The 13,494-nt window shown below is 35.7% G+C and overlaps 2 protein-coding genes across 2 annotated transcripts; one reads left to right on the top strand and one right to left on the bottom strand.

The window, feature by feature from the left end:
• Positions 1–3,871: 3,871 nt before the first annotated feature.
• On the top strand, positions 3,872–6,778 carry LOC104887400 (hypothetical protein). Its single transcript, XM_010672015.3, has 2 exons — positions 3,872–4,876; positions 5,336–6,778. Exons 1-2 carry the CDS (start codon positions 3,950–3,952, stop codon positions 6,491–6,493), a joined length of 2,085 nt encoding a protein of 694 aa, XP_010670317.2. The 5' UTR covers positions 3,872–3,949; the 3' UTR covers positions 6,494–6,778.
• A 1,819-nt stretch (positions 6,779–8,597) lies between these two features.
• Positions 8,598–12,046, bottom strand: LOC104887401 (pectate lyase). Its single transcript, XM_010672016.3, has 4 exons — positions 11,627–12,046; positions 10,144–10,795; positions 9,488–9,730; positions 8,598–9,109 (listed from the first exon to the last, which is right to left on the bottom strand). The coding sequence occupies exons 1-4, from the start codon at positions 11,860–11,862 to the stop codon at positions 8,888–8,890; spliced, it is 1,353 nt and encodes a 450-aa protein (XP_010670318.3). The 5' UTR covers positions 11,863–12,046; the 3' UTR covers positions 8,598–8,887.
• Positions 12,047–13,494: the final 1,448 nt, after the last annotated feature.

The following is a 13,494-nucleotide window of genomic DNA, read 5'->3' as shown; positions in this document are numbered from 1 at the left end:
CCTTTGAAAGGTAAGTTTGATTGTTGGCTAGGTTCAACAAATAAGAAAGATTGAGATTAAAATAAAGAAAGTAATCTTGGGTTGTAAGTTGTGATCACTTATGGAATCCTAAGATAAAAGAAGTTCAGTTGTAAGTGCTTGATTTGTATTTCTGTGTTGCTTGTATGTCTGTCATAAGAAGTAAAAACCTGTAAATAACGTCAAGTGTAACGAGGATAATTATAGACTTTAGACTGGTGCACGTCTAGAGTTAGACATTAGGAGTTGGGATACATGGTGGTAGCCCATGACTTTTTCTTAGGAGATGGACTGATCACCATCCCTATTATTATTTTTCAAAGGTTCCTCGATATCGCAGGTCATTCTTGAATACGTGGTAGCTCCCGTATTTCGTCTTCTTAGTGAAGGCATTAGTAGATAAAACAACTCAAGTCCAATAACTATTCCATTAAAGTAATAAAAAGATGTTTAAAGTTTAGTTCAGTAGAAGTTATCTGCAGAATATTATATTGTTATACTATTATTTATCCCTGCATGTTATTTATTAGTATTATATTAGGAATTTTATGTATTAGTATGTAGTACTCAGCTTTGCTGATTACGTGCTTTGTTTGTGATTGTTGATCATGGTTTTGCCTTATTGATCCTGTGATGACCCATTTTGGTGAGCAGATTCTTTAAAGCATTGACATTTACATGTTCGCAGATGATGCATCATTGGAAATCTGGGAATGGAGAGAATCTAGTATATCTTATTTTCTTCATTAGTAGGAACATACTTTAATAAGTTGTTTGAATAAACATTTTTAGAGTGTTTGATTTTTAAGGTACTTATTTATTTATTTATTTATTCATGGTAATAAAGTTTAAAGTTTAGTTATATGTTTTCCGCTGTAAAATTCTGAATAAGCCGATACGTTATCACACGGGCAATAATGCTTTGGTAATTCTCTAAGTTTTATATTATAAAGTTATTTCTGAAAAGAGAGAATTATCGGGGTGTTACACTATTCTTCCTGGAAAGATCTGTCTTATAATTTCCCAGATCTTCCTCCCTACTAATGATGTAGAGGATGAGATTTTCTGGGGTCCGACGGCTGATGGCATTTATTCAGTTAAGATAGGAGCTAGGCATTCTATTGATCATAAGATTGGTAATCAAGATAAATTTGAGTATAAGTGGATTTTGAAGTCCTGTTTACCTCCTAAAATTAAGAATTTTCTTTGGAAAGCCTGTAATGGCTTACCCACGAAGGATTGACTAGAGCAAGTTAAAATTTTTATTCCATGTTATATAATATGAGCACTATAAGAGGGGGGGTGAATTATAGTGAGAGAATAAGCTATACTTTTTGCGGAATTAAAAGTAAACTTGGGAACAAACAATGGGAATACGAGAGATTTAGCGAGGAAAAACTTCGTAGGCCTAGTAGGAAGAAACAACCTCGACCACAAGGGATTTTAAACAACTTTCCACTATAATAGGCCAAAACAACTCTGATTACAACCTATTACTTTTCTCTCGATTCTCAACTTAAGTCACTCAACTCAAGTTCCCAACGATAGTTCCCACAACCGACGTTCCTCTCAAACTTCACTCGAAGTTCCTTTCTCTTTCTCTTTCTCTTGCTTCACTCAAAGCTTCTCACACTTACAAGAGTTCACTCAAACCCTTTTCTCAAAAATACACTTTGTAAAACAATGGAAGAGTAAGAAACTCGATTAATGTAAGTATGAATTCTCTTAAGGAAAAGGCACTGACACTTTTAGATAACTTAAGACAAATTAGCTAAGTTAGACATCCTTTGGCGTGACTAATAAAAGTCAGACACACTTTGTTCAAATGAATTAGGCACCTATTTATAGACAATTAAGACAAGACATTATCACCACTAAGTTAGACCATTATCCCATGATCTCCATGATGTTAATTAATTTAATTAAATAAATTAAATATTCTATGTCAAGTATATAATCCACTAATCCACTACATCACTTCATAAGAGAAGCAGTAACACATTTCGTGGTTTTACAAAACTTGAAGAATAATTAAACTCATTTAATTTAATTAAATACTTGGAGGATAATTAAACCAAGCCACTAAATCCACTAACTACATAAATCGTGTAGCAGTAGCTTTAGGCGTGCAATCCAATTTTTAGAAAATAAATAAATTAAATACTTTAGCTAGTTTTTAGGAAAAATATCTTTTTAAAATATCTTTGATAAAATCGAAAAACAATTTTATATTTTTAAAACCGAAACATTTAAAAACCGGAAAGATATTATTTTTGAAAACAAAATCTTTTAAATAAAATATAAAAGATAAAAGATAAGATTTAAAAATCGGTTAAATTAAAATCAGAAAATCTTTTTAAAATCTTTTCCTAACAAACTTAAACTAAATTCCTAAAATAGTGGATCTTAGTTAAAACAACCCTAAAAACTCTAACAAATATATTGGGCGCTTATTTGAGTTAGGCGCACAACTTTAGAGATTCTTAGGTGTTCCTAAATCAGTTTTAAGTCTTGTTCCCTAACCTTGTTCCTATAGTGCCAGGTCTGTTCCTTTCATGGGAACAGAACCAAGTTCCTTTGAGAATTCACCACGAACTTAATTAAGCTTTTACTCAACCTTAACATGAAGGTAATAAATACACCCTAATGTATTCTAATCTTCATTCCATGCTTGATTCTTCATCTCTCGAACATCTTTACATCGATCTTGATTAATTCTCCGTTTTAATCTTCAACCAAGTATTCTCTTTGCTCGAGCATGAATTACCTTGCAACAACATAAATAAAATATACTATGTCTTTTGTGGTTAGGTCATCTTCAAAACTCAAGGGTCAACACTCCACAACAATGTGAATTTTGTGGTTGATTCTCTGAGACTGCGCCTTATTTATTCTTTCAATGCCGTTTTGTTTTCGATCTTTTTCTTCAATTGGAAGAAGACTGCAATTGACCCCAGATTCCAGTGGATGCGTCTTTCGATTCTTTCCATTAAAATCTTGAAGTTTGTGTTAATAAGTTAGGGATGGCTAAAACTTTCAACTGGCGATGGGTTGGTGGTTTGGTCGCAACAAAATTATTTTTTTCTCACGAGTCCTTTTTTCTTAGACAACTTAGTTGTCTTATTGAGAAATTTGCCAATGATCGGAATCATTGTAAAACCTCTCAATATCTTCTAGTGCCTAGCAAGATTGGCACCAATAATTATTTGACGGCTACAGGCAATCAGTCTAATGGCTGGTTTGCCCCTCCCCAAGGTTCTTTTAAAATTAATTTGGATGGTTCTAAGTATCAAGATGGAAGGGCTTTATTTGGCTTTGTGATTAGAGATTATCTTGCATATGCTATTTTAGCAGGTTGCAACTCAGTTCCTAATGATTTCTCTATTGTTCTGGCTGAGGCTGCTGGTCTTAAAGAAGCTATCAAAACAACTTGTTTCCTTAACCTGGAGAATATTCTTATTGAAGGAGATAATTTATCTGTTATCAACTCTCTTCTTAAAATTTGGAAACCTCCTTGGTCTATTAATGCTGTTATTACTGATGCAGGTTTGGGTTTGTCCAAAGTTAGAGGGGCTCTATTGCGCACTGTTTCAGGGAGGCAAATCCGGCAGTAGTCTTCATGGCTCATGAAGGTCACAGAGCAATCAATATCATCTACAAGTTTTCTCCTTACTTTTCTGATTTCTCTCTTGTCATCCGTAAAATGTCTTAGGCTGGCTCCAAATTAAAAAATTTGTCCTAGTCTTCTTTTCCATATTAAAAAAAAATATTCATTTTCTCCTCTTCCAAAAGAAGGAGGTCTTGTGATTTTCTAAAAGCAGATATAAAACTAGGCGAATTTAATCATGAAGACAAGATGTACTAGACGCAGCTCTCATTCTATTGTAAAATACTTTGCATATCTACCCCCATCTTTCTCTTTCTCTTTCTCATGGAAGAACTCATCAGTCCTGAAACAACACCATCAGATCAAACACTCCCATACTCAACCCAACCTAAAATGCACATCTCAATTTTCTCTCTCCTCTGTGTCCTCCTCCTCCTAACCCCCAGCACCACCTCAACCGAAATCCCAGGTCTTGACTCCTTCCTAACTCAACAATCTCAACTAGACCCTCACGCAACCAACGACACTCTCCTCTTTCTCCCTTCTCACCTCAAATCTCGTCTCTCAACAATCATCCAACCCACCATTTCTTCTCTTCTCTCTCTCTCTCTTCCTATCTCCGTCCATATCAAACTTGTTGGCCCTTCTTTTACTTCTTCCTCCGCCTCCACTATCTCCTCTTTCCTCTCTTCTTCTCTTTCCTCCTCTCCTTTCCACGTCATCACCTCTTCTTCTCACTACACCCATGTCATCTCCCTTTCTCACTCTCTCAACCACCATTCCTCTCTCTCTTCTCCTTCTCTCTCTTCTTCTCTCTCCTCCGCTATCCGCTCTTCCCTAAACGCCACCGTTTCATCCCTCCGTGATTCTCTCTCATCTGTACCTCACTCCGTCGTTGACCGGATCATTGCTGTTGACCACCAGAGGGAGAAGCCACTTCATGGGTATACTATTTATCTTATCAATTTGGGCCCCCAGTCCAAACCCTATGCTTACACTTACTCTTCCGGGTCTGGGTCGGATTCTTCTTCGGCTTCTTTTACTAGGTGTTTGGGGTCTACTTGGCAGAGTAAAGAGAGATATATTTGGGTTGATTTTGCTGCTGGTCCTGTTGATTATGGCCCTGCTCTTTCCGGTGATGGCCTCCTTCCCAGGGGGGAATTTCACCCGCTTGCTGCCTTCCATGGCAAGCCCAAGTCTGATAAGGCTGCTTTGGCTGATTTAGCTTCCTTGGTTTATAGTGCTTACCAGGTATTACTCTACTCCTATATGTCCATTACTATGTTTTCTCATGTTCAATTATGTAATATTACGGCGAATCTAACATGACCTCACATGATCGATCATATAGTAATAGTAGTATATACTTCCTCCGTTCCCCTTATAAGTGTTTTACATGGGGGGGGGGGCGGTGGGGGTGGACACAAGTTTTAATGATAGGGGAGAACAGGGGGGAATATAAAGAAGGACCCATACCATATGATGGAGAGAGATACAATGCCAAATAGAGTAATGTAACACTTGTTGTGAAGCGGTCTAAAATAGTAATTGTAACATTTATAAGGCAATGGAGAGATTATATTTTTCTACTTGTGCATTCTTTTGAGAATTTGCTTGTTATTTTATTGGAGATTAGGTGTTGACTAATGTAGTGGACCTTGTTGTGATGGGATTAAGGCTCTGATGTTGTTGTCATTGTTGTTGTATTAGGTGCTACTTGTGCCTCCGTTGAGAATACCTGTCCCTTTTGAGAATTCACTCGTTGTTCAGTTTATACATGTTGTTGAGAGTGAGGTGAATGATCATAATAGTTATGGATTGGATTGGAATGTTGTTGAGAAGGCCTTGTTGGAGGAGGGTTTGTTGCTTGGGGATCAGTCTTTGAGTTTTAAGAAGTATCAGATTAAGTACAAGGAGTGTGCTTTGTGCTCTTTTGCTGTCTCCAAGTCGATTAGCTCGTATACGAGTAGGTTTCTGTTTGATAACTATACTTTGATTGTGAGCGAGTATGTTGACTCGAAGAAGTTGCATCAAATACTGTCTGATTCTGCTGATGAGTTTAAGAGGTTGGCGGGTGTTCATGAGGAAGATGATTTCAAGAGGGTTATTCCTGTGTATGTTTTTGATTTGGATGATAGTATGTTGCTTATGCTTGATCGGTTTCATCAGTCAGTTGCATTTAAGGATATGGTGATTGCGGTTAGGACAAGGAATACTCAAACTGTGAGCGATTATAGTTGCAATGGGCGTCATGTTTTTACTCAAACACGGGAGCTTGAGAGGCCGCTTATTGGGTCCATCTTGCAGAGTATGTGGGGTGTATCTCCTACCCATATGATATGGAGCTCCAAGCATAATACCACTTTGGTTGATTATACGTGGAGTGTTGGGCATACTCCATTTGGACCGTTCTCGGAGGTTTCTTCCTTGTCATTTGTGCAGAAGGATGCTGCTCGAAGGAATGTCCTTTTGACCACGTTGAATTATACTATTTCGAGTGCCATCGAAGTTCTTGAATCTATTAAGGCACATGGTGGGTATCAAAAAATTTTAAAGGGGCACCAAATTACTGAGTTTTCACAGAGGTGGTTTCTGTTTAAGTATAAGCTGGACAAGATGATTTATAGTTTATCCCATTTGGAATTTGAGCTGGCCTTGTATTACTTGAGATCGTCTGAACATGACCTGTATGCCATGCACTCTGTCATCTATCGTGCATCACAGGATTTGGAGGCTTCACTAGCCTGTTTCACAGATCCACCGGTTCCATGGGCTTCCGTGTCTATGTCAGTTGCAATTTTCTTCCTTCTTTGTTATGTTTATGTAAAAAGGGACAAGTTCTTTACAAACAAAAGTAAGCAGTTTTGAAGGTTCAAAAGGGGATCGTAACATTTAACTTGAAGAACCCATGTATCTTTTATAGGAAGCAGGCTACCAGGTTAGAAATCATTACTTATAGACCTGTATTTTATTTTTAACAATTCCCTTTACTGGCAATGATTACCAAGAAAAATCACATCTCAGGTCTGATATATGCATTAGTTTGTCTCCGAATTTTGCTTCTTGTGCTGAGGCTTGAATATTATCACGATGAGTTAGGCTGTCATAAGCCCATATGTTAATCTAAATTCTATATTCTACTGTTGATTCTCATTTTATCCAATGCTAACAATGAACAGTATAAGTGTAACCATTTGCCTTTGCCAAGCTGGATGTAGGTGAAATTTTATTAGTGCATTTAGTTCTTTATAGTTTATACATCATCCTGCTTATTTCATAGGTAACCCCCACCCCACCCCACCCCACCCAGTTGTTAGCAGTATATTATCACACCTTCATTGTGTGACAGTACATAAGGATGTCAGGAGAGTTCTGTGGCTTCCTGTGCTGTGATCATATATGGATTGGTTGTGGGAATTGTATGTCAGCAATGTTTTACATATTGCTGATTATAGTGGAGTTTGCACAAGAGAATGGCTACTTAGTTTGAAGACAACTTCATCTGTGCGTGGAAACTGTGCTTTCCCGTAGTCTTTACTCTTCTTATTATAGGTTGTGTGCATCTGTGTTCACATCCAAATTCTTGATGGTTATATGAAAATTGTAGGCAGTGAAATGTTGCCCAAGTCTTTTGCATACTATGTATGTCACAGTACTGTTGTTTGACTCCAATCTTTGATCATATACTAGTGAATTCGATTGTGAATAATTTCTTATGTTCTGTTTCAAGAATCAAGTACGAGCTTTGAGTGACAGTGGCCTAGTAACATTGAATTGACAGCTCACGTTTCTTTGTTTTCTGTTTCCCAGCTATGATAGGTTTGAAAATAAGACTTTTTCTTTTCAGTAATTCAGACTTTTTTTTCCCGAAGCCTCTATCCTTGACTTCCATTAAATTCCTCCTCTTTCTGTCCAATTTGCACCTATATGTTACCTGAGTTTCTGAAGTATCAGTTGGCTTGTGAAGAGGGACAACAAGTATCAGTTTCTTCTTCATCTCTCTTCCCCCCAACACCACTTGTTCTTATGTTCTCTGCTGCGTTTCCACTAATGCTTAGTATATTTAAGTCGCTTGTCTTGTATCAGTCCAGGTCTTCTGTTCATCCCTGTTTGTATATTGGTGAAGCTCCGTATCAATTGGGTTTCTTACTCAATGATTGATTAAATAGCAAATGTGTAGAGAGAGGATATGAAGAATTAGTTTGTAGGTTGAAAGGATGGTGGCTTTTGTAGTGATAATCAAGGTTTTTTTCAGACTTGGTTAGTCATTGATATCTCCAATCTTACTCATGAGCTGACAAAATATAGGCACAAGAATGATGCATCGAAATAATGCCTAGTAATGGTCTTTAACAATGGGGGTTGGTGTAGCCAATTCCTGCAGCATGGTTGGGAGGATGGTTCAGAAAAGTTGTGGTTGGAATTTGGCAATGCCACTTCAAGTGACTTCTGTATGAATATTATCAATAGGCATACCATAACTGGCAGTATTTATGTGCTTTGTCTTCAGTCAACTTTATTTGTTTTTGTTCATCAACCTAGGCGCTGAATAATTTCAATTTTGCCTTTACCCCTTTGTTTGACCTGTTGATGGAAATCAACGATCATACCATAACTTGCAGCATCTGTGTGCTCTGTGTTAAGTTAACTTCTTGGTTTTATAGTTCATCGTTCTAGGCTCTGTTAGGTTGCGTAGAAATTAATTTCATCGTTCCTTACGAGAAAGTTTAGCAGGAGAAAAATGAAACTGGAAGGGAGGGGGGAGACAAATAGAACATCCCGCCCATGTACTTATCGTTGGATGAACATTCACTATTATTCATTGAACAAGTGTGAATTTTGAATGAACACAAGCACGAGTTCTTCCATAGTCAAGATGATCATTCCTAAAATCCAACCTTCAAAATGTCTATAGGTTGAACATAAAGAACATTATAATGTGACTTTGATTATTATTAATCAAAGATTTTCTTTTGATCTCACTTAATGTTCATTTTATTAAACTTGATGTTTATTTTTCGCGGCAACTTTGATATATCCATAGAATGCTCTCTTTCTACTACTGTATGTGTACGCACTATCTAGGTGTCGTTGTAAAAAAGAAAATTGTGTTTGTTGATTGCCATTTTACGCATGAGAGGGGAATAACTCCCAATATTATTATTTTGAAGACAAGTAGTGCACATATATTTGGACCAAACAAAAAAAATTGTATGAATTGAATTATCGACAAAAATAAAATAATGAAAACATATATTACATCTAGCAACTTTGACCAACCCTACATCTGAGTTGACCTGAAAAGCGGGTAAGTCTTCTCACATATGTTCCTGGTTTTGCTTTAATGAAATCCTTCTTGAAACGCGTCTCGTCCAAGGGGTGTCCCGATTCAACAAAGTAAGCTCCATTTACGAATTGATCATTCTCTGATCTCCATATCCATTTTTTCCAATCATCTCCCACAACGTTATTCCGATTTGTTATCTATTCAACAAGGAGATAAAAGAATACACGAAAACACGAAAAAGCAAATATTAATATACCGAATGTTGTCGACCTTCAAGCATATAATAACATAATTGAATTCTAAACGAAGGTAGTAAGTATTATTAATCCCGATAATACTTTATTGAGGTTAGGTGATGTGCGTATATTTTCGTTTGTGAAAACTTTCAGGATCAACAAGATTTTGGTTCACAATAATATTTCGAACAATTAAATTTGTATATTACTTAGATGGTTAAATCTCCCCCTCCCATTAAAAAAATCAACGTTATCAGATATTTCACTAGTATTAAAGTTATTTTGGAGATTAATGCTTGAGTATGAACAAATGAGTATTATATACTTGTATGTTTTTACCATTTTAGCTGTAGGGTTGGGAGGAGCAATAAATCGGTTTCCTTGACTGATGATGGTGGGGTGTGAAGTACCACCGATAGCATACATTATCCAATGTGTGTAGTCATTGTTGAGAACGTGGAAGAATCCAAATCTACACCTTGGCATTCTTTGAACAAGCCCTTTTCCAAAGTGATTGAAGGCTAATGATATTTGCATGATCTCATCTGCAGGATCTTTATCATCGGCCCCAAACAACAAAACCTGTATATGATCACTCCATAGTTGACATAGTTATATTTAATCGAATAAAAAAGGAACCACATAATTTGAGGCACTTAACAAATGCACTTGAAACTAATTGATGTGTTATTTCTTATTCATCTTGTTTTCATCGTCTTCATCACTTTTTGTTTAATTATTATTAATAAGAGGATTCTTTTTACAATCAGACTCCTATCACAAGTGTAGAAGGAAGACATGCGTCATGATATCGACCTTGATTTTTACCCATCTTCATACTTAAGTTAACTTATGGGATTGAAATATAATAAATCAAAATGTATATAAGTTGGTACCTTGGCTTTAATTATAGATTTATATTATAATTTGAGAAGGTATTAGTGAAGGAAAAATATAAATGAATTAGAGTTAGAAAAGAAATATAAAAAACTTACATGGTCGTGTCGAGTGAAGTGGTTGTTAGAAAGAGTGATGGCAGTAGAAGCCTTAACAATGTCAATGAGTCCATCTTTGCAATTCCACATAGAAAGATGATCAAGCCAAATGTTGGAGGAAGCAAAGACATTAATACCATCTCCATCATCAGCTCCTCTAATACCAACATGGTTATTTGTGTCTCTAATCATACCTCCCGTAGATGGAACAATATCATGGATCTTAATGTTATGAATAATGACATTATTAGCAAATTGTATGGTAATTCCAGCTCCATCAGCAATTTGTACTTGGGCCCCACGCCCATCAATGGTTTTATCACTTGTAATCATAAGTTCAGCCTTAAGCTTAATTGTCATGTCTTTAGCAAATATAATCCATAAGGGCTGAGGTTGAAGCACAGCAAAACGTAGGGTTCCTGGCTTAGGGTTAACCACATCATTGTCAGAAGGGTCCGTAACAGTATAATAAGCACCTTTTTTACCACCGGTTGTTTGACGTCCAAAACCCTTAACACAATCGGCTAACTTTTTTCGATCTACAGCCCAATCGGCCTTGCACCTCCAACAACGATCAATCGGATTTTGAGCCTTACATTCACCTTGGTACTTATTCAGGCCTCTTCTTGTACTATTGGTACCTTCCAATGCCCTATCAAAATTTTCATGGAGATTTTACTGTTAAATATGGGCCTGGACCGGCACCCATCACAAGGAGAGAGAGTCCACTTCACAACACAAAGGATGTTCCACCTTAAAACCATATGGCAATAAGGGAAGTAACCCCTTTGCATTATAAAGTGAAGCCATCTCTCTTATTTAATCAATGTGGGACATTCACATGTAGTGTGCAGCGCTATACATCATAACTTCAACATTTACTACTTTTGTGCTCTTGATAATATAATAATCATTTTTAAATCATTAAATATGATTTAAGGAAGGGATTCCTTTTTTTCAAAAGACAATAAATGAAAAAAAAACAATGTTCAAATAATTAAATTTCATTCACATTATATGTGAGTAAATTAATGAAATGCGGAGATAAGGACATTCAATAGCTATTTTCTAAAGGCAAGTTTAGATCTTATACTAATTTTGCATGCAAAAAGACAAAATTATCATGGAGCAAGAAAGTTTGCAATAGGCTGATAGCATATAACAACTTCTTGATAAAAAAAAATAATAATTAACATGATATAGTTTTTCTATTTGTTTTTTTTGTTTACCTAAAACTAAGACAAAGACATATGACAATTAATATTACAACGACATTTTAAAAAGGTGGAATATAATATGATTACGAAAGGTAAAACTATTGAATAATATGACATACACGATAATGATTCTGGATGTAAAATAAATCATGTTTTAAATTAGCACGTGACTTTAATCTTTAGATTATTTTTCCTATCTACTTTAGAAAATGAACCAAATTTTTTATAATGCTAATAAAAGATGGAATATGCATATAATTAATTACCTATGGACATGGTAGTTGAAGTGGTTCATGACTTCAATTGGGTCATGATGGTAGGCAAGCAATGAAGCATTATAAGCTTCCGCTAGTTTTCTTTGAAACCATTCATCATGTTCAGTGTCTTTAGTAGTGTGATTTCCAACATGTCCAATGGTGTTAGCTTGTATGGTAGGAATAGCTACAAAAATTGTTGCAAAAATGAAAATGGGGATTTGGATTTTGGATTTTACAAACTCCATAACTGTACAATTGTAGTTTGCAGAAAAAATTCTTCCGTTTTTTTATTGAAAACTTTCCTTTCCAAAAAATAAATTGATTTAACTTTTGGTTTTTTTTTTTTTTTTGGCACAGGGCTCAGGGCACACTAGACCAAAATATTTTAATTGGCTAAACACTTAGCATGGTCTTGCCCGGCCATGCACTGTTTCTTATTTTTTTCAAGATAATTTTTACTTTTCACTTCTTTTAAGGATCATCATATAAGAAGATAACTTGTTATATATGGCCAAAACGAAGACTATTTTTAAGGAGTGTATTTGAGGAAAATAAGGCATACCACAATTTCCTTTGATTGTCTTTTCAACTCTAAAACTGATACCAAATCACAATCTAATCTAATGATTATCTTAATTATAGGATTTTGTTTTTTTAGGTGCTAAACATAATCATAGGCTATTCCTACGTAATAATATTGGCTAAGGACTAAAAATAGTGAGAGAAAAGAATATTTTTAAAGATATTAGCTTTAAGTCATGAATTTGAAGTATTTTGTTTGCCTTGTTTCAATTTTTGGCTGATATTAGCCCAATTTTCCCACAGAATTATCATCGCAGCTAATTTAGACTAGAAAATTTCACTTTTGAATGACACTTTTTTCTGAAATATCTATCTATCTATCTATCTATCTATATTAATATAGTAAAAGGCGTTCCTAACAAGAAATGGTGTCGCGACATCGCGTGATGCTTCTTCTTATACTTTTTTAGTGCATGTGATTCACATACAATAATAAACGATTAAAAAAAACATTGTATAATTTGAGACCAGGGGTTCAAGCTTACATAACAAATTTTTAATCGCTAAACCAAGTGATATTTGGCGTTATCGTTTTAAAGTAAATTATTAATAAATAAAAAGTATAATTACTCGGAAAACTCGGGCCTAAAAACTTGTTTTTTTCCTTAAAAGCAGAATAAAAAATTAAAGGGGAAATCCACGAAATTTGATTGTAGTACTTCAGAATTACAAAACTAGTTGTTTGTCACGCAATCTTGGAGTGGAAACAGATGCTCATGCTCTAAAGATAATGCTCTCTAATTCAAAAGATTTTATCAACCATGAATTAGGATGCTGCTTCAAGATGTCATTACCTTGTTGGGTCGTCAGTGGAACATTGTTATTAGTTATGTCAAAAGAGAAGAGAATCTGGTAGCCTATGAGCTGGCTCACATTGCCTTACAACCTATGAACTAGACGAAGAAACTCCAATTTTTGTTGTTCCAATGGAAGCTTTTGTTGCTTATGATACAGATGTTAAGTTTTCAGTTGTAAGATTGATGCCTTGAATTTGGTGAAAATGCGACAAAAACAGAGAAGTCGGGTGCTCGCCCGGTCAATAAAACAAGTCTGGCCCGACCAGGCGGGGTCGTCCTCCCAAGTGAATTGGCCCAGGGACCGTGCGAGAGCGTGTGCAGAAAGTTCGTCAAAATAGCTTGCGCCCCTGACCGGGCTAATGTCGTTTTGACGCGGGTTGGCGATTTCGAGTTGGGTTATATAAATCGCCTTAACCTAATTCGTTATTTTGTTGATTATAACATTAATCACATTTGTAATTCTGGTTTTCCTTAAAATCAATAATATTATTCTCTATC

This window comes from Beta vulgaris, chromosome 2 (assembly GCF_026745355.1).
Source record: "Beta vulgaris subsp. vulgaris cultivar EL10 chromosome 2, EL10.2, whole genome shotgun sequence".
NCBI lineage: Eukaryota > Viridiplantae > Streptophyta > Magnoliopsida > Caryophyllales > Amaranthaceae > Beta > Beta vulgaris.
The sequence above is the reverse complement of the archived record's forward strand: the minus strand, read 5'-3'. Positions and strand labels throughout refer to the sequence as shown.

Coding starts and splice junctions, on each gene's coding strand:
- LOC104887401 (XM_010672016.3), bottom strand. CDS start 11,862: ATGGAGTTTGTAAAATCCAAAATCCAAATCCCCATTTTCATTTTTGCA. Junction 10,796..11,626: donor TTCAACTACCATGTCCATAG/GTAATTAATTAT, acceptor AAATTTTGATAG/GGCATTGGAAGGTACCAATA. Junction 9,731..10,143: donor ACTTCACTCGACACGACCAT/GTAAGTTTTTTA, acceptor GATCATATACAG/GTTTTGTTGTTTGGGGCCGA.
- LOC104887400 (XM_010672015.3), top strand. CDS start 3,950: ATGGAAGAACTCATCAGTCCTGAAACAACACCATCAGATCAAACACTC. Junction 4,877..5,335: donor TGGTTTATAGTGCTTACCAG/GTATTACTCTAC, acceptor TTGTTGTATTAG/GTGCTACTTGTGCCTCCGTT.